General features: G+C 46.0%; 1 protein-coding gene across 3 annotated transcripts in view; it reads left to right on the top strand.

The window, feature by feature from the left end:
• The window catches only part of LOC142940771 (myosin-9-like), a 31791-nt gene that overhangs the window by 4747 nt on the left and 2603 nt on the right, over positions 1-24441 (top strand). The window contains exons 1-38 of one of the 3 annotated variants that reach the window (XM_076083099.1): positions 1335-1459; positions 6338-6669; positions 7971-8127; positions 9688-9715; positions 9819-9912; positions 11218-11238; positions 12288-12380; positions 12482-12545; positions 12683-12781; positions 12879-13022; positions 13125-13220; positions 13342-13613; positions 13716-13889; positions 14015-14188; positions 14340-14454; positions 15610-15794; positions 16707-16828; positions 16925-16994; positions 17083-17243; positions 17362-17470; positions 17570-17701; positions 17881-18087; positions 18163-18300; positions 18491-18614; positions 18731-18902; positions 19001-19213; positions 19324-19468; positions 19576-19782; positions 20019-20123; positions 20660-20812; positions 20940-21188; positions 21286-21498; positions 21588-21800; positions 22830-22991; positions 23083-23211; positions 23304-23392; positions 23490-23613; positions 23781-23989. In XM_076083099.1, the coding sequence (XP_075939214.1) occupies positions 6343-6669; positions 7971-8127; positions 9688-9715; positions 9819-9912; positions 11218-11238; positions 12288-12380; positions 12482-12545; positions 12683-12781; positions 12879-13022; positions 13125-13220; positions 13342-13613; positions 13716-13889; positions 14015-14188; positions 14340-14454; positions 15610-15794; positions 16707-16828; positions 16925-16994; positions 17083-17243; positions 17362-17470; positions 17570-17701; positions 17881-18087; positions 18163-18300; positions 18491-18614; positions 18731-18902; positions 19001-19213; positions 19324-19468; positions 19576-19782; positions 20019-20123; positions 20660-20812; positions 20940-21188; positions 21286-21498; positions 21588-21800; positions 22830-22991; positions 23083-23211; positions 23304-23392; positions 23490-23613; positions 23781-23989 (5489 nt within the window). In that variant the 5' untranslated portion in view covers positions 1335-1459; positions 6338-6342. Of the gene's footprint in view, positions 1-1334; positions 1460-6337; positions 6670-7970; positions 8128-9687; positions 9716-9818; positions 9913-11217; positions 11239-12287; positions 12381-12481; positions 12546-12682; positions 12782-12878; positions 13023-13124; positions 13221-13341; positions 13614-13715; positions 13890-14014; positions 14189-14339; positions 14455-15609; positions 15795-16706; positions 16829-16924; positions 16995-17082; positions 17244-17361; positions 17471-17569; positions 17702-17880; positions 18088-18162; positions 18301-18490; positions 18615-18730; positions 18903-19000; positions 19214-19323; positions 19469-19575; positions 19783-20018; positions 20124-20659; positions 20813-20939; positions 21189-21285; positions 21499-21587; positions 21801-22829; positions 22992-23082; positions 23212-23303; positions 23393-23489; positions 23614-23780; positions 23990-24441 lie in introns of those variants that run through there. The other 2 variants (XM_076083098.1, XM_076083100.1) reach the window with 2 other exon arrangements.

The following is a 24441-nucleotide window of genomic DNA, read 5'->3' as shown; positions in this document are numbered from 1 at the left end:
TCGGGAGGTCGGCGATTGCATTGTTTGACGAGATAAGTCTGAGTCTATGAGTGACTCAAAGGGAGTGGAAGGTAGAGATAAGAGGTGATGTAGCTGAAAAGAGCCACATGGTAGTTCACAAAGGTTGAAGGAGCAGAAGTGAGCTGGTAGTAGCAGAGTTTCTTCACTGGGTCTGTTGGCCGTGTCAGCTTAGCATTCCTTAGAAAAAAAAGCTTTGCTGACATATTGAAATGTGTATTTTAACTCCCCTCTGCATTCTTTCACAGTCTGCTTAAAAAGGCTTACGTAACCACCTATCTATTTATCCAATGGTAAATACTGCAGAGTGCTCCAGTATTAGGGAATCCTGGTATCTGCTCAGTTTTATCAAATAACCAGTCAATAGTGCATTCAATGGTGTAACGGGATCGCTGTTTAACTGATGGATGTGGAATTTGTTCTATGACCCCGGAAATTATGTACTTATCACACCAACACCCTGTTCTCCCTCTCATTTAACTTAAGCGTTCAATCGGTCTGCCTTCTGACTCCCATTGGTCAGATTTAGTTGAAATGTATAAAACGTAATAAAAAATTCAGAATGTTTAAAAATAGCCTAACAGACTTGATATGCGCACTTGGAGCAGTTGTGTGTGTGTGTGTGGGTCAGTGGTTCCCAATCCTGGGTGCTGATCAAACAACTGACTTAACTAAGTAAAAGGAATGGATAAACTAAACCAGCTGTACAGTTCAACTGTATAAAACATTATTGTAACATCCCCTTTGTATATCTGCATTTGCATAGTCTTAATAGTTATAATATCTTGTTTATCTGGTACATGACTGGTGGTGTTGGGAGCCACTGGTGGTGTTGGGAGCCACTGGTGTAGGCGATGTGCCGAGAACTTCAGTCAGACCTGTAGCAGGGGCCTCTGGTTGTAAACGGTAGATGGCATCGACCAGCTTACAGTTCAAAGTGAAACCGGATCCCAGTCGGGGCAGGAATTTGAGAAGTAATGTGGAAAGTGATGTTGGATCTGTCGTGCAGCGCAGTCCGTTTTCCAGCAAGGGCTTAATTTTGCCTCTCCGAGCTGCACAGCGTGCACTCAAGTAAAAAAACAAAAAACCTCCCTCCCCTTTTTGAAAGACTCGCACACAAGTTCCACGAATGGCAAAATAGTTTTCTCAGTTTGTCATTTCCTCTTTTCCTCCCCTCTCGTGTCCTTGCCCCACCCTTCCCACTTCCGGAGAATGAGGGTGAAGGGGGGGGGGGAAGAGAGAGGGAGAGAGTGCCGACGTGTGAGCCCTCAATGAATTCTGACGGACTCTGTATTAACTCTCACTTTCACGAGAGAGCGAACTCTGTCAGTCGATTGTGCTGTGAGGGGGATAAACGTGGTAAAGCCAAGACTAAAGAGGGGCTGACACTTGAGTGGAGTGTTTGTTGGTTATCTAAACGGATGAAGCCAAACCAACAAGGGTGAATATAACATCCACAGCATGAGGAGGACGGGCAGCCATGGCTCTGATCGAGCCAGCTGGGATGTAGCAGTTGGTGGGGAGTGCAGTGTTATTGACTTTTCGGTCGTTCTATTAATATTCTTCCGGTCAATGGGGCAGTCGACACGGCACAGCTGCTTTGTGTGTTCCCTTTAGCTGGAGCAGGAGGGGCTTGACTGTACACGGTCATGCTTTGGTAGAAGTTGTCTCGTTTCCTGGTTTTTACAAGTAACTCGGGGAGAGTCCCCGAGGTATAAAGGAATGAGAGGGAGTCTGACTGCCATGTGGATGGCCTCAGTTTTATGAAGACCGAGGTTGACCTGCTTTCTAAACGGGACAACCAGGACTGAAAAGGACACTTTGTAGCTCTTTCCTTTTCCTCTCCTTGTTCTTCCTCCTCCTCCTCCTCCTCCTCAAAGTCCTGGCCTCTGCATCACTTCCTCTCTGTAACCACATTCTGGTGCCTGTGATGAGGCCGGTTCCTAAAAAGACGTTCTCGTCCTTTTACGGTTCCTCTTTCAAGAAGGCTGCTGCTTTGACAGGACACCGCTAACTCTGTTTTCATCCGGGCATTTGTTTTAAGACATAATCCTTTAATGGCATCTCAGTCAGGTTTCATGAAGTTCACTCAATTAATGAGTAATCCTTGTTATGATTATCTAGGCCGGCTAATCTCGTCGTAAACGGGTCTCGACAGAATAGATGGTGAACTCTTTTCACAGCTGAGCGTGTCGCAAAGCGACAAGGAATCTGAGAAAGCTTGATTCTCACAGGATTACGGAGGACTTGGCAGGAACCTGAGCCAAGCAGGGGTTCCTTTCAATGAAGACTGTTTCATCTCTAAGTCAAGTCAACGGTCAGCCTCCTCTAGGCAAGGCCTACGTCTGACATTGTCTGATGGGAGGTCTTTATCCCTCTGCTTTTTTTTCTTCTACTTTCAATTATAGAGCAGCACTTGTTACTAGAATAGCCTTTGGACTAATTTTAGACCTAGCGTTACTCTCTAGAGGTGGTTTGAAGTGTGTCACTTGAGTTATCTGTGGCAAATATGTGAGTCACACTGGGGCAGATATCAACAGACTTTGCTACAATTAATGTCCAGATTAGAGCTGAAATGCTCAGTTGATTGTCAATAAAGTTGCCTGTTCATTTTCTGACAATCATGTGTCATTTTATCAGCAAAAATGCCAAACAATCCCTAGTTTATAATGTATTGACTCTTCTTTTTGTTTTATGTGATGGTAAACTGAATATCTTTGGTTTTTGACCCGTTGGTTGGACAAAAAAACAAACCGTTCAAAGATGTCATCTTGAGGGTGACTTTTTCTTTTTTGTTGGCATTTTTCCTCATTTCCTGACATTTTAAACCATTAATCTGGAGAATGATTGGTAGTGGGTCTGGCCGATACGGAGAAAATCAAATATCACGATATATTTTTTACCAAATACCTCTATCGATATTGTTAAGGATGACAATTGGTGCTTTTACTAAATAAATAAACAATGAAATCTCTGATGTATAATAATCAGTAGTGTGGATATAATGACTAAGTGGGTAAAGGCAAATAATAGAACAGCTGGAACAGTCTGGGTACTTAAACATTTTAATCACTTTCCTGTAATGCAGCCTTTACAACCAGGAAAAGACAACACGTGTGCCTTATTATAATATTCAAAATCAAAGACGATAACTACTCTCATATCAGGATATATGGCCCTGCCCTAATTGTCAGATTAATTGATAATGAATGGCCGACATGCCTCCCTGCACCTTGACTATAACGATGGAACATATCGAGCTAAAAGCAGCAACAGAACTTTGGGCGTTTCCAGCCTCTTCGACGTCACTTATTGTTTTTGCCAAACAACAAAGCTACAGGGATTATAGTGAGTTATGGCTCGTATTCGACCCTGCACGGGGGCCAACTGATCCACATGTACTGGAGCGAGTAACGCGCATGTCAATTTTAAAGGAGCATGGGAACTTACTCACAGGGACTAATAGAGCATAGGTCTGGACCTCTGCAGCTCTGGGTGTGCTGACACTTGTGTGAGGTGATTTCCCCCCCCCCCCATAAAACTTCCAAAGGCACACATGGTCTGCTGCTGGGATGGGAGTAGGGGGGAGGAAATGGGAAGGAAAGCCAGAGAACAGGTCTGAGAGAAACGTAAGAGGGGAGGCACAGAGGACAGACATTTGTGGAATGCCATTGCTCGCCGTCTCTCCCTGATAAAGGGTGAGCACGGGAGGAATGCGACCCTGAAAAGACTGGATAAACAGTGGGGGGGGGGGGGGGTGTTAGGATTCTGGGGAGGGAGGGGTAAGGGAAGGCAGAGGAGGGGGTGCGGAGCCAGCTGAGAGGCGAAGCAGGACTAATTAGCGCCACGTTCCATTACGGGACGGGGTCGGTAAACGGGAGATGAGTTCGGAGGCGGGGTCGGGCGGTGACGGGCGTCGGCTGCAGCCCGACGGAGAGCGATGATGGAGGACGGCGAGAGGCAGGGGGTCATGAGAAGAATGCCTCTCCCTCTGCTCTCCTTCTCACAGATCAGGGTTAATGTACTGGAGCGGACGCGGGACATAATAACCTCGTTAAACGCAGCAACTAAGGGGCTTTCTTTTTCAGTGCGGACGAGGAATGTTTGCATTTTGTCAAGAGAACAGTTGTCAGAAGTACGACCGTGCCGATATGAACTCATTGTAGATATATCGCTGTATGTGTTGGCCAGTCAACAAGAATTTACTGTACTTTTTAAATGTACTTTAGGTCATTTAGAAAACGTGTCATTATTACATAATTTGTCCAACAGAGCACCGGAAGTTTATTTGAAGAGATTCATATTAAGATTATATTATAATCTTAATATAATTAATCCATATTTGTTTGTCAAAAAAATTACTATCGGCCGTTGTATCGTTTTCGTTAAGAAAATCTATAATCCGTTGGGCTGTACTTTGAAGTATCGATTAGATACTATAATAGGCCTAAAAAACATCAATTCCTCAACGCAAATTTGGATATTTTGACGATACTATTTGTTATGAAGTAACATTAGGATCATCCACTGTAATAAGCTTAGGGAATACCATGTTTAATAAAAATATAATTTATGTCTGTGATCAAGCTATGAAATGCGAGGCTTGTAAAAGTTTTCTCCCACATTGTTGACAGAAGAACGCCCTTTTTCTTTCACTACGAATCTTGCCGAATGCATCGTGCATTCTTCAATGAGTTTATTTCCGCGCTGTTGTGTGCATTGTGCAAGCAGTGTTGAATGATGTCGACCATGAGAGAGTTGAGAATTTGGCACCAGAACTTCATCTCAAAGGACAACATCGCGATGCAGAAATACTCTCATGGACACGTCCAGCTAATATTTCAATATTTCAGACACTATGATAACACTGGGCTGGACCCGACCTCAGCTGTGATTTTCCGAGTGTTTGCATACGAGCGACACGGCATATGCAAACTACCCTTTCTAGGGAAGCTCTCTGGGTTGTCAGACAGCCCAATGACACCGGGCGGTGCTGGGGAAAGGGTGTCATGCTCCCGCTGAGTTGGAATGATAATTGAAGACTGTGAAGTCTGGTGCTGTGAAAGAACATCACGTTCAGTTGATTGCACTTGCATTTTGGGCGAGTTGCCTTGTTGTCCCTTTTCCTCGTTACTGGTAATACTTGTCTGGTCACTTTCTATGTAGGTTAAACCGCAGCACTCCCTGTCACCAACATGTTGTGTGGGAGCTTTTTCAGAGGCGTGTTGAAGCAAGAGCAGCTTCAGATTCAAGGTTGTTTTGATCTGCAGTGTAGTCGCGTTCGATATTATTTTTTGACACGCAGCATTTAATGCCATATGTTTTTGTTGTGGCTAATTTTAAATATTGGGGGATAGGAATGTATTATATTTACTTCAAAGGAAACTTATACGACCATCAAAGTCTAACAAAAGGAAACTTCAAAAGAAACAGTCGGGTACCGAGAGAAGGCGTGACCATGAAAAACAACACTTTTGTTTACTGATTGTTTCAATGCGGTTCTGCACTAAAACAAAAAGCACCAGGAAATGGTTAATAGTAGTTCCAAAGAACATGATGCCTCTGTGGTGTTGTATACAAACAGAAAAAAAAAAAAAATCTGAAACACAACTTTCTTTTCAGTCCCTTGATCCTTTATCTTTATGGTTCCCCTGAAGCAGAAAAACAGTTGTGTAAAAAAAAGACTTTTGTTTCTCATTTTAGTTGCTGGGTTTAGTCCCCTGGAACTGTTTGGTTGACAAGGGCCATAAGTCATGCAGAGGTTTCAGCTATCTCTCCCAAGATCACCCGCATTAACCCCCCCCTCCCTCTGAGCACAACCAACCAGTAGAAAAGGACAACGAAGACACGCTCCCTCACAGGCTGCCCACCAGCGGACGGCCAGTGTGCTGGAGCGCTCGTGTCAAACTGGAGGCACCTCTGCTGGGCAAATGTTTCTTCTCTGTCCCCCAGATGGTCCAGCAGCTGGAAATGTGTGTGTTCACAGCAGTTTGCCAAGAAGTAACATAGAGCCTCGTCTGACAGGGCTGTGTTTCATGTCGACCCGACCTAACTATGAGCAGCCTCTTCCTGTTGTTCTTCCCGTCAGACCGTTTCATTCCACAGAGGTTGCATGTTGAACGTGGAAGGATAGCAACGGTCTGGTCCTGTTAATAAAACCATTATTGAGGACATGATTTTAATGTGGTGATGGATAACAAACATTTAAATCAGAATTTTATATTTTTAATATCTGCATCTCTGTCTATGATTTCCTTAATTTCCCAGCATTAACCACAAACAATCTTTCTTCCTCTCTCTCTCTCTCTCCTTGAAACAGCCACCATGTCCGCCGCAGACAAGTTCCTGTACGTGGACCGCAATGTGGTCAACAACCCGCTGGCACAGGCCGACTGGGCCACCAAGAAGCTGGTATGGGTGCCCTCGGAGCGCCTGGGCTTCGAGGCCGGCTCCGTGAAGGAGGAGCGCGGCGACGAGTGCGTGGTGGAGCTGGCCGACTCCGGCAAGAAGATCCGGGTGAACAAGGATGACATCCAGAAGATGAACCCGCCCAAGTTCAGCAAGGTGGAGGACATGGCCGAGCTCACCTGCCTGAACGAGGCCTCGGTGCTGCACAACCTGAAGGAGAGATACTACTCTGGTCTCATCTACGTGAGTATGAAGCCTGTCGGGGTGCAAAATGCCTTAAACAAAGCATATCTAACGATAATGTCGGATTTTACAGCTTGTGGGTATGATAAACGGTGTAGTGTTGCTATTTTCCTTACATTTGTCCACCAAACAGTCATCAGTGTGACTTGATCCCATCTGTTTAAAGCAGTTTCCTTTTTTTTTTATATATATAGTTATGACTCCCCCGATGGCTCATAGAAAACGATCTGTCATAGCCAGCCTCCAAACCAATTTATCTTACTAAGCCCCATTGTTGAAGACTATGCATTGTACTACAAAGTGACACAGCTAACATGCTCATGGTATGCAAGACCGTCTTGTGTTTGGAGCTGTCTTGTAAACAGGAAGCTGCAGGGAACAATGCAGTCCAGAGTACGAGAGATGTGGAGAGAGTTGTGTGTGTGTGTGGGGGGCGGGGCGTCATGGTCCAGTTTTTGCAACGCTGGACATGGAACGTAAATGGTGTTGTAACTGCAATTACTTCCCACATAATTCATGTTATTTATCCCCATGTGGTGTGGTGGGCTGGGAGTGATTTGCTCTCTTTGTTTGTGTGTGTGTGTGTATGACCCGGTCATATCACACAGCCCTCCAGAGATCCAGGCCCTGGTTTGGTTAGAGCGCCTCCGGGCTCTGTCGTCTTTTTTAGATCAACAGCTTCTCAAGGGAGAGCGAGAGGGAGACATGCCTGGTACAAAGATGTTGGGGAGGGCGGCGCAGGAATGCAGGACACTGAAAAAAGAAAAGAAAAAAATCTGGAGTTGCATGAGAGTCTAGATACACAAAAGAAACGTTCCTGTGGAGTTTATAGAGGGGAATGGAGGAGGGTTTTAATGTTCAAAGAAGACTGTTCTGCTGCGTAGACCTGACACATGTGAAGTGGCCGCAGTATCACAGCACCTCTGCCAATCATTTGTTTAAACATGCAGCAGGGTGCGGTTGAGGTTACGTAATGATATTGGAGGGTAACAAATGCAAAGTCATGAGAAACTTTTCTGCTCAGTCTTTATGATGGGGCGGCGGCATGTTATTGAATCGGTGCCGAGCACAAGTTCTGTATTTTATAGAGAAGCACATTTTGGGGAAAACACTACGTAGCATGTGAAGCATCCAGCATCCCAGTCATGATCTGCACACTAAATGGAGACTTTTTTTGTCATGTTTGGTCCCTTGTATTCGACTTAAAATAATAATATTTATCGCGCCTCCACTTCGTCTTATTCCATGTTCAAGTGCAGCTTTTTGTTTCTTTCTAAACGCCGCCTCCATCCGTCCCGCAGACATACTCTGGTCTCTTCTGTGTCGTCATAAACCCCTACAAGAACCTGCCCATCTACTCCGAGGAGATCGTCGACATGTACAAGGGCAAGAAGAGGCACGAGATGCCGCCTCACATCTACGCCATCACCGACACGGCCTACAGAAGCATGATGCAGGGTAAGTCGCGTCAACCGCGATGAGGTATCGCGTCATAAGGAGGAGAAAGAAAAAAGAAAAAAAGTCTGCGTTTTTGCTCTTATTAAAACCCTTTGCCAGATATTTTAGCAGCCCCCCGAGCTTGTAATAAGATTGTATAGTCAATGAAGCTACTGTTCTTCACTGTGCAGAGCTGTAAACTATAAGGCTCCCGAGAGATTAGGTTGTACATATTTATACTATTATACAGGCAGTTTATTTTATCAGTAACTGCGCTTAAAAAAAACCTGATACGAGGTGCATAGGAGTAGCTTGTATATTAAACTGAAGACAATGGGGACCGGTTGCTGCAGCGTATTGGCTGTGATGCTTGCAGAGCGTTGCGCATGATTTACTCGCCCCACCGGCCTCGGGAAATACCAGACGCTCGCAATTCTAGCTAAGAAAGGTTGTATTTTACAATACGAGGCCTGTGTGACGCCTGTACAGCTCACTGGCCACATTCTTTGGAAGAATATACAGAGGACGTAAAAATATAATCTTGCTGGTTGAGTTTGTTCTTGAGACTGATGCAGCTGAACTTTACCGAGGTCCATACACTTGTATGTGTAATGTGCCCCTTAGATGCGTTTACTAAATGAAATGTTTACTGCTAATGAAGCATTCTCCAAAACCGTGCCCTCAAACACAGAAAGTTATGTGACCCCAGTACACTTTCATTTCTTTAATACCACAGCTTCCAGTGATCATGTTTGAATCATATCCCGTTAAGTTCTCATCTTCCTTTCCATTTCCTGTGTCTGGCATATGTCATGTTTTTTGAGTCTCTTGCCACATCATCTAAATATGTAGTGTGTCTTTACTTTAATCAACATTTACAACGAAAGCTCAACATTACGAGTAGAGCTGGGCATTATACCGACATACCTAGGTGTCCTCTTGGATTTGAGAAATGTTGTCTTTTCCTGGTTTTAAAAGTGATGTCATCCTCTGAACTTACCAGAGGGTTATAGTTATATCATTATATATTATATACTGATGATTAATGCATTTATCAAAAATCTCATTGTATAAATATTTTTTTGAAAGCACCAATAGTCAACCCTACAATACATCATTATCGAGGTATTTGGTCAAAGATCCCCCGGCTCGAGCACCTGATTGGTGGTTCCTGGAGGGCTTTTGTATTGTAATACGTTCCTTTAGTCCATCTCCTCTATTCACTCCTAGCTTTGCAATACAGACTCATTTTAGGCCTGTTTTCCTGATGTGTTGTGTGTCATGTACACCACCCATAAAAAAAACCCCTCTGTCCCAGTCGTCCTCTTTTTTTTTTTCTCTCTCCACGTTTGGCTCCAGTGAAGGGTAATTGGCTGCTTACTTTGAAACCCAGCAGCACTTATGTTAACTTACAGTCACAGGAAGCCAGATATTGATTTCCTGTCTGTGGCCAATGCACTTCCTGTTGTGCACACTACAAAACCGTATGTGCCGCGGCGATAACGCATGCTCACTTAGAACAAGCGGCATAGTTGTTCTGCAGGGGTTTTGCATAATCGACATTTGCATCTTTTTCTGCAGATCGGGAAGACCAGTCAATTCTTTGCACGTGAGTTCCAGACGTCCACATGACGCGCTACAGTAACAATACTTCTGCTGTTTTGGTTTTTTGGACCTTCCTTCTCTAAATAATTTTTCTCTTTGTCTCATAGAGGAGAGTCTGGTGCCGGAAAGACAGAGAACACCAAGAAGGTGATCCAGTATCTGGCTCATGTGGCCTCCTCCCACAAGACCAAGAAAGACCAGGTCAGTCCTGCCTCTGATCCACACAGTTCCTCCCTCAAACGTTCCCTCCATTACTCTTTAAATCCCTCCCAGTCACTCCTTTTATCTCTCACTTCACCCCCTCCTGTTGCTTTTTATTAGATTTATTTGCAGGTGAGACACAATCCTTAAATTCCTCCAAGGCATTGGTCCTCCAGGAACAACATTTTCCATATCATTTTTTTCACGCTTGACCGAACAACTTTTTAATTAGTGACTGTGATGTGCATCGGCGTGCGTGTGCGCACTTGATTGTGCACATGATTGTTAACCCTTCATTACATTGTTATGAGCTGTATTCAAACAACTTATTTTCTGCAGAACACAAACTTCTGTCGCAGAAAAGAGCTTCAGTCAAAGGGAAACGGGCGGCACTCAAGATGACAGAGAGGCCAAGTCCCGCCCCTTCCGGTATCCACCACAGGACCTTACTTGGTAAAAGTATGAACAGGGGTCAATGGCAACAGATCCTGTTTGAATTGTGCTGTGAATTACCCATATGATGTTTGTCAATTTAAAATGTTGTTTTGCACGTCAAAGTTTCATTTTGTCATAGATTTGTAGCATCATTTAGTTTTGTGTGAAACTGCTCAGTGAACTACATCTCGCATTAAACAACGTACGTCACCAACACGTCCGTTACCTTCACTAGCTAGCTTGGCTCTATTCCATGCACAGATGTAGCGTTATCATTTCTGATGTGTTTTACCCGTTGTTGGTGTGACTTCATCCTGGTACGAAACACGCCTTCAGAGAGAGACACACGTCACTTACTTGACTTTTGGTGTAAAGTCTTTCTAGTTACATATTTATTACAGTGTAATACAGTTTTAAGACAAAATGCCACTTTCTGTTAGTGCAAAATGATCTTTTAAATTGACAAACATGTTTATTTCATGGCACAATTCAACGGAATCAAAAAGTTCTCGCCGTTGTACATATTTTTTTTGGAGATAAGGTCTCATGGCGGTGCACCGGGAGGGGCGGGACTTCCCCTCTCTATAGCCCTGCAGGCACAGAGAGAAACGGTAGTGCAGATTTTCTGGCACTCCTGACATTTCATACACACCAGAGGTGTGTCGCACTTGGCTTTGCTGATTTAACTGCACCTTCTCATCAGAAATACAACTACCATCAAGCAGTCGAGTGCTGGAAAAGCTGCACCGCTGTTATCTCGCCTGCCTGCTTTATGACAGAATGTCGCTGAAAGCAGCGTAGTGATGAAAACACACATCCATCAAACCCCCTTTTGTTGAGGTTGTCGTATTTCTCTCTTCCCATCAACAGAACAGCTCGATCCTGTCACATGTGAGTTAACTCTCTCCCTTCCATTCGCTCTTCCTCCCCACCTGCTTCTGTCATCACCTTCCTCCTCCTCCTCATCCTCCGTCCCTACCTCCCTTTCCCCTCTCGCTGGAGCGCACTGTTGTGAGAGTCACTTTGTAATCGAGGGCAGAGGTGACGTGTCCTGCCAGCCAATAGGAAGTAAGGGAGGAAGTTTGTTTGCAGATCGGTGGCAGCCTTTTTAATGTTCCTGTGAAAAATTCAGCCAGACAATGGAAGGATGAGAGGGTGGGGTCTTTGCTGAAGAAAAAAAAAACACAGCAATATTTGGTCTGAGAGACGTATTTATGAGTTTGTCTGGTTGAATTTTTCATCATCTGTATCGCTACTCTGTCCGAGTCCGACTGCTTTTCTCTTTTTGTATAATTTAATTTCTTTTATTGATCAAGAGGTTCAGTGAAAGAACCGTCGTCCAGAATCAGATTTGCAGCACAGTTTGAAATTAACTGATAATCCAGGTCCTTCACACAAATGCTTAGCAACCTGTTTTTGGGGGAAATAAAAGGAAAAAATTTAAAGTTTATATTGAAGCAGAAAATGATCGCTTGTTTGTTTTTTGTTTTTTGTGCTTTGGGTTCACTGGATTGTTCTTGCATTGGGTAACAGGTGACGGGTTACTGATGAGGGTCATGGGGTCTCTAGGTGTTTGCAGATTTGGGCACTAACATGATGATGTGGTGTGTGTGTGTGTGTGGGGGGAGGAAATGCTTGGGTGCAATGTGCGTGTTGCTTGTGTGTGTGTATGGTATCCCTCCTTTGATCACTTTATGTTTATATGTTTTCGCACACTCCGTGTTCTCCCTTCTCTTCAGACGTAAGTATGGCGGCATATTTCTTACTGCTCAGTTTCTTTCAATGAAATAACATTCAGTTAAATGAATGACGGATCACAATGAGGTTCTCAAGATGCATCAGAGGTTGGATCTGGAACCATGAGAGCCATCCTGGTTTATTGGTGGACAAAAGGAAAGTGTTCTTAAATGTTGCCTTGCTGTTATCTTCGTGTCCATCAGGGGGAGCTGGAGAAGCAACTGCTGCAGGCTAACCCCATCCTGGAGGCCTTCGGCAACGGCAAGACGGTCAAGAACGACAACTCCTCCCGATTCGTAAGACTTCGTGCTCCATCTTGCGATTCAGACGTCTTAACTGCCCATTTTCCTCCTGGACATTTCCCCACATGCCTCAATTTTTTGTTTTTTTCCTCTAGGGAAAATTCATCAGGATCAACTTTGATGTCAATGGTTACATCGTCGGTGCCAATATTGAAACTTGTATCCTCAATGCGGTCATTGCTTCTCTTTTTAGATTTGTAGACATTTTAGTGCTTGTTCTTTGTGTCTCAAGACAATTTGGAAATACAGCCGTGTTGGTATCGGGAAAACCTTTTCCTTGACAGGTTGACCACCAGACTTGCTGGAGAAATCCCGTGCCATTCGCCAGGCCAAAGACGAGAGGACCTTCCACATCTTCTACTACTTGCTCACAGGGGCCGGAGATAAATTGCGCGGTAAGCGACGTATTACTTAACTCTCTGTTTTAAAGACAGCAGACTGAGGGTTGTCTCTTTTGCCACCTAACTCATTTCGACCGTCCTTTCCTCTCAGATGAACTCCTCCTTGAAAACTACAACAACTACCGTTTTCTCTCCAACGGGAACGTCACCATTCCCGGTCAGCACGACAAGGACCTGTTTACAGAGACTCTGGAGGCCTTCAAGATCATGAGCATCCCCGAGGATGAGCAAATAGGTGAGGCACACAGCAAATTACCTTTTTTTTTTCTGTCCTACATTTACCATCAAGTTTCAACATAAAACCACATTTCTGCTCCTGTTTGTTCTTTTTGTGCAGGCTTGTTGAAGGTGGTGGCCTCTGTGCTGCAGCTCGGGAACATGACCTTCAAGAAGGAGCGCCACACAGACCAGGCCGCCATGCCCGACGACACCAGTACGTCAGAGCTTAACCTGAAGTAGCTGTCCGTCAGCATTGCGGAGAACCTTCATGAGTTGTCGATGATCCTGCAGTTCTATCTTAAATCTCATTTTCCCCCAATCTTTCAACTCTTCAGCTGCCCAGAAGGTGAGCCACCTCATGGGGATGAACGTCACGGACTTCACCAGGGCCATCCTGTCGCCCCGCATCAAGGTAGGCAGAGACTACGTCCAGAAGGCCCAGACCCAGGAGCAAGCAGAGTTTGCCGTGGAGGCCCTGGCCAAGGCCACGTACGAGAGGATGTTCCGCTGGCTCGTCATGAGGATCAACAAAGCCCTGGACAAGACCAAGAGGCAGGGAGCCTCCTTCATTGGCATCCTCGACATCGCCGGATTTGAGATCTTCGAGGTAATTGCGGCTTAAAAGTGTATTCTAACGCATGATTGACCCGTCTGTTTGTATTTGTGCTGTTGATCGAACGGTGTTCTTCTCTCCTGTGCCCCACCCCAGCTCAACTCATTTGAGCAGCTGTGCATCAACTACACCAACGAGAAGCTGCAGCAGCTCTTCAACCACACCATGTTCATCCTGGAGCAGGAGGAGTACCAGAGGGAGGGCATCGAGTGGAGCTTCATCGACTTCGGCCTGGACCTGCAGCCCTGCATCGAGCTCATTGAGAAACCCGTGAGTTTTGGAAATCCCTGTTTCCCCAAGTGACCCGGCATAATGTCCTGCATACTTCTGTGTTAAGAACTTCACTGTGTTTCTATCTCATGCCTCAAGCTCTGCACTCTCCCCTCTGCTCGCAGGCCAGTCCCCCCGGTATCCTCGCCCTGCTGGATGAGGAGTGCTGGTTCCCCAAAGCCACAGACAAGAGCTTTGTGGAGAAGGTGCTCCAGGAGCAGGGCACTCACCCCAAGTTCTTTAAGCCCAAGAAACTGAAGGACGAGGCTGACTTCTGTATCATCCATTACGCTGGCAAGGTAAATGGTTCATCGGGATGCGTTCTCATTATCGGCATTTCTTTTAGGGCTAATTTGTCCATACATTGTCCCCTATCGTCCAGTTCTCAAGCTCTATGATAATGTCCCAGAGGTCTAAGAGAGAGTCTTCTTCCCTAATGTCACTCCTCAGGTGGACTACAAGGCAGACGAGTGGCTGATGAAGAACATGGACCCCTTGAATGACAACGTGGCCTCACTGCTCAACCAGTCCACCGACAAGTTTGTGTCTGAGCTCTGGAGGGACGGTGAGTTGAGGCAGATGAACCCGGGAGTCACAGCTTCCCCGGTTGTGACGCCGGAAGTGGGAATATATATATATATATTTCATGTCGGCTTCCCGTTTTACATTTCATTTTTTTTTTTTTTTTTTTTTTTTTTTTTTTGCTCTTTTATTGTCTGGTGTGTGGACCTTTGTTTTTACCTTCTCAAATCCCACTTCTTTCCATCCATTCCTCTGTTCGGACCCGTTTTTGTCTGTCGTTCTCTCTTTTTACTGGGTCTCAGAGGTACAGAAATGTCAGAGAGCCTATTTTTATCACCGTTTTCCTATTCTACACTCAGACTCAGGTGACGAGGTTTCTTTTTTTCATTTATTTTGTCCTTTCCTCTTATTCTTATTCCTGCTGTCTGTTTTTAAACATGCTTATTTCCCCACCATGAATCCCTTACTGCCATCCATCCATTTCTCCTAAATGTTTAATGTGTTTTGGCTTTAAACTTTCAGTAGATTAGGATTGTGTCTGAGTCTTGTAGTAACAAAAACTTCTGGTCACCACTTGTTGCTCTCATTGAACTCTCCTTTTCCCCCCCCCCCCCTGTGTAATAGTGTTGTTTGGGGACTCCTGCTGTTGGTCATGGGTACTGCAGCGATGGGTATATACTGCATGGGTTTGGTGTGTTTTTAAAAATAAATCACCACAAAAAAAACAACATGCACACTGCAACCGCCTCAGTTTGCCACTTTCCTGACACACATACATTCAGTCGAACCATCACACGTACGTTTTTCACTCAGACCTACAAACCGGCAGCGTCAACAGTTGACCAGCTGCTTCCATTCACTGCACTGACTTGTTTTCGTTATGGTGTGTAATCTCTCCACGCTTCACTGGCTTTTTGTTTTTTTTTGGTGACTCCTTTGTTGTCCTCCTACGCCTGACTCCCGTCTCCCTCAGCATTCACTCTGTGTTTGTGTGGTGTTTCACTGGTCCTGGTGTTATGAACCGCCTCCACTCTCTCTCTCTCCTGGTGTATATTTACCCAAAAGGAAGAGGAGACACAATGGTCATTGTCATTCTTGCATTTGGTTTGAGTTTGCCTGTTTAAATATTCAAATGCTTGAATTTTAAAATCCACTGGCTTCTTACATAATGTCTCTCCTTATTGTTTCTTCTTTTCAGTGGACCGCATCGTGGGTCTGGATAAGGTGTCCATGTCTGACATGCCCGGTGCCTTCAAGACCCGCAAGGGTATGTTCCGCACGGTGGGCCAGCTGTACAAAGAGCAGCTGTCCAAGCTCATGGCCACTCTGAGGAACACCAACCCCAACTTTGTCCGTTGCATCATCCCCAACCACGAGAAGAAGGTACCCGAGAAGTTCTGGCATCTGCATCTGGCATTTGGGGTGTTTGTACTGCAGGAACTTTGCCCAGAGGACCCAAAACCTTTTTGAGGAACTCAAAAGGTCTTTTCAGTCCTTGGGGACTAAATGTAGTTCTTGTTCTATAGTTCCAGGGGTAGGGGAAAAAAATGAAAAACGTCCCTGTGCCGGTTTTAGTGCTTTCTAATGTTTAAGGGTGGAGTTTGAAGGGGCTGAATGGTGCGGATCGGTCAAGCACAGACGCCAATGAAAACTACAACTTGCGTACCACAAAAAAACCTAAAAACTAGGGCTTTCTCCTCCTAGTCGACTAATCGTCATTTTGTTAGTTGACTAAGAACTATAGTCCATTAGTCATTCTTTATTCTTTTTATTTCCAAGAAACCTTTGACCACAGCTCTTGTAAACGAGATGAGATTTAAAGTGGTGCTTTATCCGTGATACTTTGTGGAGAAACTCAGTTTTACAGATCTGTCGATTAAATCCACTGATATATTATTAGTTGACAAAATTGAGTATGAGTGTTAGTCGACTATGAATTTCTTTATTTGAGCTTTACTGTAGGTTTCCTGGCTAATAAAAAAAAAAAGACAGTTAACCAACAAGCTGAGAGCACGAGTGAATAACAAAGAGGGAACTCGGGGGTGATTATTATTATTAATGTTATTATTTTTTATTAACAGTCGAGTTTCAAACGCTGCCATCACTTTTAAATACTTAGAGCTTCAGATGCAGTGGAAAAACAATCTTATTGTGCAAAAGGGACTTTTAGTTCCTCTGGTTCCATGTTTCCTGGGCCCTTTTATGATTTTGATCCACTGTACTATACTTTTTTGATAATTCACTGTTGAATAGAGCTGTTCACACCGCTTATCAGTAAATGTTCCTTGTTCTCAGGCTGGTAAACTGGACCCCCACCTGGTCCTGGACCAGCTCAGGTGCAACGGCGTGCTGGAGGGGATCCGTATCTGCAGACAGGGCTTCCCCAACCGCATCGTCTTCCAGGAGTTCAGACAGAGGTGACTGAACGATAACACTGTTCCCAGCATGCCTTGTTCTCTGGTAGGTGTGTGTCAGGAAAGACAATAAATCCTATCATCTGCTTCCCCTCCAAGGTATGAAATCCTCACTCCCAATGCCATCCCCAAGGGCTTCATGGATGGAAAGCAGGCCTGCGTGCTCATGGTAAGGGCCCCACAAAATTCTAGCCAAGCTCCGTGCTAACAAGTCCCTCTGCAGTTTAATTTGATCCGTGCTCCTCCTGTCCCGTCAGATCAAAAGCCTGGAGCTGGATCCCAACCTGTTCCGGATCGGCCAGAGCAAAGTTTTCTTCAGGGCGGGAGTCCTCGCTCACCTGGAGGAGGAGAGAGACATGAAGATCACGGACATCATCATCAGCTTCCAGGCCTGGTGCAGAGGCTACGTGGCCCGCAAGTAAGAGAGGGACTCGACTGTTTGCAAGATCCTGTTTAGTCGCTTGTGCAAGAAAAGATTTTATTTATTTGTTTATTTATTTTTAAATCTGCACCTCGTCACTAATATTGCTTCGTAGGGCTTTTGCCAAGAGACAGCAGCAGCTGACCGCGATGAAGGTGATCCAGAGGAACTGCGCCGCGTATCTCAAACTCAGGAACTGGCAGTGGTGGAGGCTCTTCACCAAGGTAAACTCCAGCCTCTTACTTTAACCCCCCCCCCCCCCCCCTTTCTTTTTTTTTCTTTTTTTAAGTTGTCTTTTCTAACTTCCATTATTTTGTCTTCAGGTGAAGCCTCTGCTGCAAGTCAGCAGGCAGGAGGAGGAGATGCTGGCCAAGGATGACGAGCTGGTGAAGGTGAAGGAGAAGCATTTGTATGCCGAGCAGCAGCTCCAGGAGATGGAGGACAAACAGCATCAGGTAGAACTTAAGAAACCACAACCTCTGTTACGTTTTATTGTCGTCATCAGGAAATTAGTATGAAATGTAGAACAAACATCCATATATTATTCATTGATGGATAATGAGGGAGGATGCTTTGTTTGAACATCATATAAGTGCCGTTGCGACATTAAAGTAATTTCTTTGCACATTCACAGCTGAGTGCCGAGAAGATAGCCCTGCAGGAGCAGCTTCAGGCCGAGACGGAACTCTGCGCCGAGGCGGAGGAGATGAGAGCCCGTCTGGCCGCCAGGAAGCAGGAGCTGGAGGAGATCCTCCACGACCTGGAGGCCCGCGTGGAGGAGGAGGAGGAGCGCGCTTCGCACCTCTCGTCTGAGAAAAAGAAGATGCAGCAGAATATCGGAGTAAGTTCTACTCGCCTCCATTCCGTTGCCGTTTGATTTGCGCTGCCAGCCCTCCTGACGTTTATCTGCTCGCAGGACTTGGAGCAGCAGCTGGACGAGGAGGAAGCGGCCAGACAGAAGCTTCAGCTGGAGAAGGTCACCTTGGAGGCCAAGATGAAGAAGATCGAAGATGATGTCATGGTTCTCGACGACCAGAACAACAAACTAAACAAGGTTAGGACGAGAAGAACCGATTGACACTTAGATTGGTCAACTGGAGTAGTGATTGCTCGTTATTGTTTTTGGTGCAAGCGCCCTGACAAACCGAAGACGGAGCTCGATTTAACCCTTTCTGCTCAGGAGAAATGAAAGTGTCGTCTCTGGGGATACCTATTGTTGACCCGCTTTATTTTTGTGAATACAGGAGAAGAAGTTGATGGAGGAGAGGATCTCCGAGTTCACCACCAACCTGACAGAGGAGGAGGAGAAATCCAAGAGCCTGCAAAAACTCAAGACCAAACACGAGGCCATGATCACAGACCTGGAGGGTAGGGCGAGAACACGATCACTTACGTTATAGCTATTATAGATCCCACTTATCCTAAACGGGTGTTACTATTTTTTTTCCTCTCGATAAACTTTTTTTTTTTTTAATTTCTGTCAGACCGCCTGCGCAGGGAGGAGAAGCAGCGCCAGGAGCTGGAAAAGAACAGACGCAAGCTGGACGGCGACTTCAACGAGATCCACGACCAGATCTCCGAGCTGCAGGCCCAGATCGCCGAGCTCCGCGCCCAACTCGCCAAGAAGGAGGAGGAGCTCCAGACAGCTCTGGCCAGGTCTGTATGGGACTTTGCCGCTCCTTGTTTTTATTAATCGCTTGTCATTTTACTTCCATTTACACATTTTGTTTTTGTTGACCTATTCCTCCCGTTAGGATCGAGGAGGAGGCGGCGCAGAAGAACCTGGCGCAGAAAAAGATCCGTGAGTTGGAGGCTCAGCTCTCTGAACTGCAGGAGGACCTTGAGCTGGAGAGGCAGGCGCGCACCAAGGCAGAGAAACACCGCAGGGACCTGGGAGAAGAGCTGGAGGCCCTCAAGACTGAGCTGGAGGACACTCTGGACTCCACCGCTGCTCAGCAGGAGCTCAGGTAGAGACATCGGTCTGGAGACCGCCACGTCGGCTAAAGTAACGCCGTGCAATTTTTTTCAGTCAGTTATCCATCTTGACACAAGATTAAGCTCCACTCTCCCTTCTCAGGTCCAAGCGCGAGACCGAGGTGTCGCATCTCAAAAAGAGTCTGGACGACGAGGCCAAAGTTCACGAACAGCTGCTGGTTGAGATGAGGCAGAAACACGGCCAGGCCTTTGACGAGCTCAACGAGCAGCTGGAGCAGGCGAAGAGGGTAAAACACGCCATCAGTCTTTTTATCAGAACTACTTTGATTTCACCATAATGCACATTTGTTATTTTGACTGCTGAAACCATTAATGCCACCCCCCTCCCTTGCAGAACAAAGTGTCCATGGAGAAGGCCAAGCAGGCTCTGGAGTCGGAGAGGAACGAGCTCGCCATTGAGATGCAGACGCTGATGCAGGGGAAGGGAGACTCTGAGCATCGCCGGAAGAAGGCCGAAGGCCAGGTCCAGGAGCTGCTGCTCAAACACTCGGAGAGCGAGCGCCAGAGGCTGGAGCAGGCCGAGAAACTGGCCAAAGTGCAGGTGCGTCTCTTTGCAACCCTTTGTCACTGATGTTTACTTGTTCTTTTTGTCAGTGCTGTTTGATTGCTCTGTGCGTGCGCTCCGAATCCCGTCTGTGGTCAGGAAATGATCACTTCTCTGCGATGCTAAGCCTGAGTCTTTATGAAACCGGCTATTCTATGTCCAGACAGATGGAACACTGATTAGGTGATGTGTTGTTTCTGTTCACTGGTTCACTCGTTGCCTTTTGTCCACAGGCCGAACTGGAGAGCGTCAGCACCGTGCTGTGCGACGTGGAGGGCAAATCCATCAAGGCAACGAAAGACTGCTCTGTTGTGGAGTCCCAGCTGCAGGATATTCAGGTACGCACCGACGCACCCGCTGTTTCTACCCGCCTGTATGTTCAGCGACAACACTACCGTGGTCCAAAACGTTCCCTTCCTCCGCATGCTTTGGCCAAATTTCCATATGTTTGGGGCTACTGGACCCTGCCTTGATCAAGTGTCGTCAGAGAACGCATCGCTGCAGCTTTTCAAGAGCATTTAAGACAAAGTGTAACAGTAGGTTTCATAATGGACCACGACCCTCCAAAATCCTGCTAATGTGTATAATGTCTGAGAATCATATTTAAGGTGCAACTTTTACCCCTTCGGCAGATGAATTTGAAAATGTTCTCGTGTCAAACTGCACATTCATCATTCTGCACAGCGAAGCTCAAACAACAAAGAAAAATACATTTTTGAGTGGAGGGGGACTTTAATATAATTATTTCTAAGAATGTGTCGTATGATTGATCAGGTAAATTGCTCACATTTTAAGATATTAAAATCGTTGACATCACAAAAATCTAAATGATCTGCTGCGTCTAATTTGCGTCACATGCCCATGTTCACAACAGGAACTGCTCCAGGAAGAGACTCGCCAGAAGCTGTCCCACAGCACACGTCTGCGCCAGCTGGAGGACGAGCAGAACAACCTGAGAGAACAGCTGGAGGAGGAAGAGGAGGCCAAGAGGAATGTGGAGAAGCAGCTGCAAACCGTTCAGGCTCAGGTAAGAAAAAAACCTGAGACGCACACAGCTCAAACTTCATTTTGAGTATTGCTGCCTCCATTGGGGATATTTTATGAGGCCTTGCAGCATTGACTGATCGAGTGACACACTGCCTCTTTCCGTACAGCTTCTCGAAATGAAGAAGAGGGTCGAGCAGGACGCGGGTTGCCTGGAGACCACCGAGGAGGGGAAGAAGAGGCTTCAGAGGGACTTGGAGGGTCTGAACCAGCGCATGGAGGAGAAATGTTCCGCCTTCGAGAAGTTGGACAAAACCAAGACTCGTGTCCAGCAGGAGCTGGACGACCTGCTGGTAGACCAGGACCACCTCCGGCAGATCGTCTCCAACCTGGAGAAGAAGCAGAAGAAGTTTGACCAGGTAAGATGTGTGTGTGTGTGTGTGTGTAAAGCATGTGTGTAACACTTTATTCATGGACTTCTAAAGATTTGACACGCGTCATCCCAACTTTTTCCAGATGCTGGCGGAGGAGAAGAACATTTCTGCCCGCTATGCAGAGGAGCGTGACAAGGCTGAAGCCGAGGCCCGCGAAAAGGAGACCCGGGCACTGGCTTTGACCCGCGAGCTGGACTCTATGATGGACATCAAGGATGAAGTGGACCGCAACAACAAACTGCTCCGGGCCGAGATGGAAGACCTGGTGTCCTCTAAGGACGACGTCGGCAAGAGCGTGAGTGTCGAAAATGTGTTTTCAGAGGATTCTTTGTACCCGTAGTGTCCGCGTCACAAAATCCTTTTTTTTTTTTTTTTTTCCTGCAGGTCCACGAGCTGGAGAAGGCCAAGCGTGTGATGGACCAGCAGCTGGAGGAGATGAGGACTCAGCTGGAGGAGCTGGAGGACGAGCTGCAGGGCACCGAGGACGCCAAGCTGCGCCTGGAGGTCAACATGCAGGCCATGAAGGCCCAGTATGAGAGAGACCTGTCGGGACGGGACGAGATGGGCGAGGAGAAGAAGAGGGCGCTGGTCAAACAGGTATGAAAGGGATGAAGACTGAAGACCAAATCTTGTTTGTATGGTAACTGTTTTCTGCTTCCTGTGGGAAGCTGGTTCTAGACTGGTGAACAATCTGTATATAGTGTCCTACAGTAGTTTGGTTACAGACAGAAATACCATGTGTACTCGTGCAGTTCCTTCAAACTTCTTGACAGATGTTCTTTAGAAACAAAAAGCGTAAGCTACGTTTACGGTCAAGTATTTTTATGCTCATTTTTAAGTATCGTGTTAGACGAGCTTCATTGAAACGGCAACATTCAACAACTTCCTCAATTGTGCAAACAAGTTTTTACGCTAGTTTGAGGTGTTTTTTGCCTTGATTATTGAAATGAGTTATTGAAAGGGCTTTGCTTAATAAATACGAACGTAGCAAACATAATCACATGGCTGATCAGCTGTTTCTGCGTCTTCTCTGGTATTGCTATAACGCGCAAAAGAACGTTTAATAAATTAAAGATCGTAGATGAGTTCGATCGGCCAAGTTGTCTTGTTTTCTGATCGCGACCTCTACTTCTTCTTCTTCTACTCTGTTTACTGGCATACTACAGACATGCGTAGACTATAGCGCCAACTTCCGACCAAACTACGCTGTAGCCGAGTTTATTTGTTCGTAATCAGTTGATGGAAATGCGGCTAATTCACATTTTGGCGACATTTCAAAAATACACTTAAAATGTGCTTAACATTTGAATGGAAGCAGTCAGAGCCTGTTTTTCCACCATGACAATCGTTTGAAAATGAGCATGACATGAAAGTGCACGTGCTGTTGCCATATTCAGAGCTAAATTAGTACATTTCTAACACAGTGGTGCTTTTTAAATAGCTGCTGCAGTAGATCTTGTACATTAGACACAATTTAAATGGATGCAATTAACTAATTTGAACTCAATGATGACTTCAAATCATTTACATTAAATGTGGTTACAGCTTAGAGGGTGTAAGCGTGCAGGTGCAGTGTCTTGGTTTTGTGTATTGGGAAGTAGCTGAACTCAAACTGGCATCCCTCAGGTGCGGGAGATGGAGATGGAGCTGGAGGACGAGAGGAAGCAGCGCTCCGCAGCCGTGGCCGGGCGCAAGAAGCTGGAGCTGGACCTGAAGGAGCTGGAGGCGGGCATCGACAATGCCAACAAGAACCGCGACGAGGCCCTGAAACAGCTGAAGAAAATCCAAGTGAGTCGATTGTTGAAATGTCTTCAACACGACAAAAAAAAAAAAACAGCTTCCTCTGACTCGGTTTGACTGACTCCCCTTGACTCCGCAGGCCCAGATGAAGGATCTTATCCGGGAGCTGGAGGACACTCGCATGTCCAGAGAGGAGATCCTCGCTTCAAGCAAGGAGACGGAGAAGAAGCTGAAGGGCATGGAGGCTGAGATGATCCAGATGCAGGAGGTGGGCACGCGCTCCTCTCTGACTCTATTCTACTCCCTGGCCTCTGTTGCACACTGAATGTTTTTGCTCTTTCCTCGTTCACCCCTGTGCAGGAGTTGGCGGCTGCAGAGCGAGTAAAGAGACAGGCCCAGCAGGAGAGAGACGAACTGCAGGATGAGATTAACAACCAGGCCAGCAAGAAGTAAGGCATCCCTCAAGTAAAATAAAAGCCCAACTGTCTGTTGTGTGCATCACCTGTTGTTGACCGTTTTCCCACCTTTCTCGGATCTACCTCTCAGTGCTCAGGCTGTAGAGGACAGGAGACGGATGGAGGCTCGCATTGCTCAGCTGGAGGAAGAGCTGGAGGAGGAGCAGTGCAACACTGAGCTGACCAACGACAGGCTGAAGAAAGCAGTGCTGCAGGTTTGTGGACACGAATATTCAGCAGCTCATTATAGGGTCATTCCAGAAGAAACACTTTTCCATTTGTGGTGTGAAAATAGTTTTATTTTAAGTTATTAAATCGATCAAACCCCCAGGCTTAGAGAACAGACCCTGTCCAACTGCTTTTGTCCTTTTTTGTTTTTTAGTCTGACCAGATGAACGTGGAGCTGACAGCGGAGCGCAGTACTTGTCAGCGTGTGGAGGGGGCTCGGTGCCAGCTGGAGCGTCAGAACAAGGAGCTGAAGCTGAAGCTGCAGGAGCTGGAGGGAACGGTCAAGTCCAAGTACAAGGCCAATATGGCTGCCCTGGAGTCAAAGATCGCTGCGCTAGAGGAACAGCTGGACATGGAGACCAGGTGGGAGCCTCAGCCAAGGCTTTTATTCTGCATTATATTTACACCTAATGATACAAAGAAAATGTTCCTCAATGCCCCGAAAAGTCTCAAATTCTATTAATGTCCAACAAAGCACTTTAAAGTGGACATCTCATTTGTCTGTTGAGTCACTATCACTTAAAGCGGTAACACATTGGTGACTGAGCCTACGGCCCACTGATGAAAGTATTGCAGTATTTATATATCTGTAGTATTACAAACTGGGTGTAGCGGCAGAGAGTGAGGAGGAGGGAGTCTTAGACCCAGCCCGTTGTTCATTTTCTGTAACCACTGTAGCATTAAAGCATGGTGGAATGAGCTAGCTAACTAGCCTGCTCCCCGCTACTTAGCTAGCTAGCTTGTTAATTCCACCCGGTTACAGAAAATATGTTAAGATGAAGAAAGTTGTCATCTGGCAATAGCGATGTGCTAAG

Source organism: Anarhichas minor, unplaced genomic scaffold (genome assembly GCF_050575085.1).
Source record: "Anarhichas minor isolate MPS153535 unplaced genomic scaffold, ASM5057508v1 ptg000007l, whole genome shotgun sequence".
In the NCBI taxonomy this organism is placed as follows: domain Eukaryota; kingdom Metazoa; phylum Chordata; class Actinopteri; order Perciformes; family Anarhichadidae; genus Anarhichas; species Anarhichas minor.
The sequence above is the reverse complement of the archived record's forward strand: the minus strand, read 5'-3'. Positions and strand labels throughout refer to the sequence as shown.